General features: G+C 51.0%; 1 protein-coding gene across 1 annotated transcript in view; it reads right to left on the bottom strand.

Annotated features, from left to right (window-relative positions):
• Positions 1-1,875, bottom strand: part of DDB1 (damage specific DNA binding protein 1) — an 18,029-nt gene that overhangs the window by 11,246 nt on the left and 4,908 nt on the right. Inside the window, exon 5 of the mRNA XM_035893230.1 lies at positions 70-184. Coding sequence (XP_035749123.1) covers positions 70-184 — 115 coding nt within the window. The remainder of the gene's footprint in view (positions 1-69; positions 185-1,875) is intronic.

The following is a 1,875-nucleotide window of genomic DNA, read 5'->3' as shown; positions in this document are numbered from 1 at the left end:
GGGGGAGCTTAAAGGCCTTCTCCAACCTCAATGATTCTGTGATTGTATCTTTCACAAAGAAGGGCCAACCTGCGATGACCATGGAGGCTTCAGCCTCTACGTTCTCCTGTTTCCAGGGGCCTTTGTTAAACTCCTTCTCGCGCAGGGACACCTCGTACGTCTTGACGTGGCGACCCTGAGGGTCCTAAAAGAGAAGCCACAAACGACAACGTACACTGACAACAGCCTCGTGTGTGCAGTGAGAGAGGCTGCGGAAGCAGAGCTGACCAGCAACCTGCGAAGCAAGGAGACTCCCCCTCAATCCTCCAAAAGCACCATCACCAGCGAGCCGCGGAGGCTCCCCACCTCCCAAGTCTCCCTCAAACCCCAGATGTGTCTGATAGCACAGAATGCTGGCGTTCTCCCTAACTTCATCCACGTGTGGAACAACCTTTGAACAAATCCCTGTGCCAAAAAAAAAAAAAAAACCAACACAACCCCAAACCTATTTTTGCATTTTTACGGAAGTGATTTTCTGGGACTCTTATTCATCTGACGCACAGCTCTACAAATCTGGGCATGAGTGGCACTACGCGGTATCGCCACCGCCTCCAGCTCCAGCAAGGCATTCAGGAATTCAGCTCTGCTGTAGCGGCGCAGGTGGCAGAGCAGCCGAGCTCCCGTCTCGATGCTCCTCAGGCCTGGTTTCCTGAGGAAACATAATCTGCTTGCCGAATAATCCCCCGACGGCTCCGCCATTCCAGCCATTCTTAGCCCAGCGGGCAATTTCAGCCAAACCTGACACACACAGAGGTCTCCGAGGCAGTGAGTCCACGTAGGCTTCACCAAAACACGTAGCAGGTGGAAAAGATCCCCCCAAATCAGCACCCCGCTACGGGAAAGGTGGTCTACGCTGACACGTGTGTCACCCAAAGCACAGAGAGGGCTTTGAACACAACCCACTGACCAATTTCACGTCTCAAAAGCCGAGACAAGGCTCTAAATCACAGGGAGCCAGGTTTCTTTTCAAGTCGTTCTATCAACTACGTGACTAAAGAGCTGTTCATCTTTTTATTTATTGTGCCTCACCGCTTTCCAGAGCCCAGTAAAAGCGCTTTTTTTCCTCCCTGCAACCGTCAGCTCTGTAAATAAACCCTCGCAGGAAAGCTGGGCACCCCCTGGCTCACCCCTCACGGCCTCTGCCGCTTGGCAAACGTCCTCAGTGACGGCGCTCCGGAGCCCGAGGTCCCAGGGAGAGCCAGGGGTGCAGCACCGAGGGAAGGAAAAGAGCAGTACGGGCTGACAGAGAAGGGGAAGCCGGGGGAGAAATCGCTCCATGGGGAGGAGGAGGTTGAAGTGGGGCTGTTAAAATGGCAGAGGGGTCGTTAACGAAACTTTTGACATTTCTGGACCTTTTTACCCCACGCCACAGCAGCTCTCCAGCCTTTTTGTATTTTGATGAGCTTCCCCTTTCTGTGGTATCTTTCTCTGGTTTCAGAACTACACAAAAATTATCTCAGACGCTGCTGTTCTATTCAGCCCAAATCCTGTGATAATGATTAATAAATTGAGGAGGAATCAAAGCAGCAGCTTGGAAACGTTCCCCTCTCCGCACGCACGCAAGTCAGACACCCAGGGACCAAAACAAAGCCAGAGTTTTATGTAAGGCCTAATGAGTCAGACAGAACTTACATCCCGCTCCTGCTGCAAGGATAAAATCCGTACTAAGAGCATTAGACACAGAGCAAGCCATTAATTTACTCTTTATTCATACGATACCTGTTTATAACGAATGAGTCGTTAACAAACTTGCTCTGATTTAATCTGTAAAGATGACAGATCTCCAGGTAAGACCTTTTTCACTTGCTGACTACATGGGGTGGCAAAGCTCCTCCA

The sequence above is a fragment of the Egretta garzetta genome, unplaced genomic scaffold (assembly GCF_000687185.1).
Source record: "Egretta garzetta isolate BGI_Z169 unplaced genomic scaffold, ASM68718v1 scaffold1214, whole genome shotgun sequence".
NCBI lineage: Eukaryota > Metazoa > Chordata > Aves > Pelecaniformes > Ardeidae > Egretta > Egretta garzetta.
The sequence above is the reverse complement of the archived record's forward strand: the minus strand, read 5'-3'. Positions and strand labels throughout refer to the sequence as shown.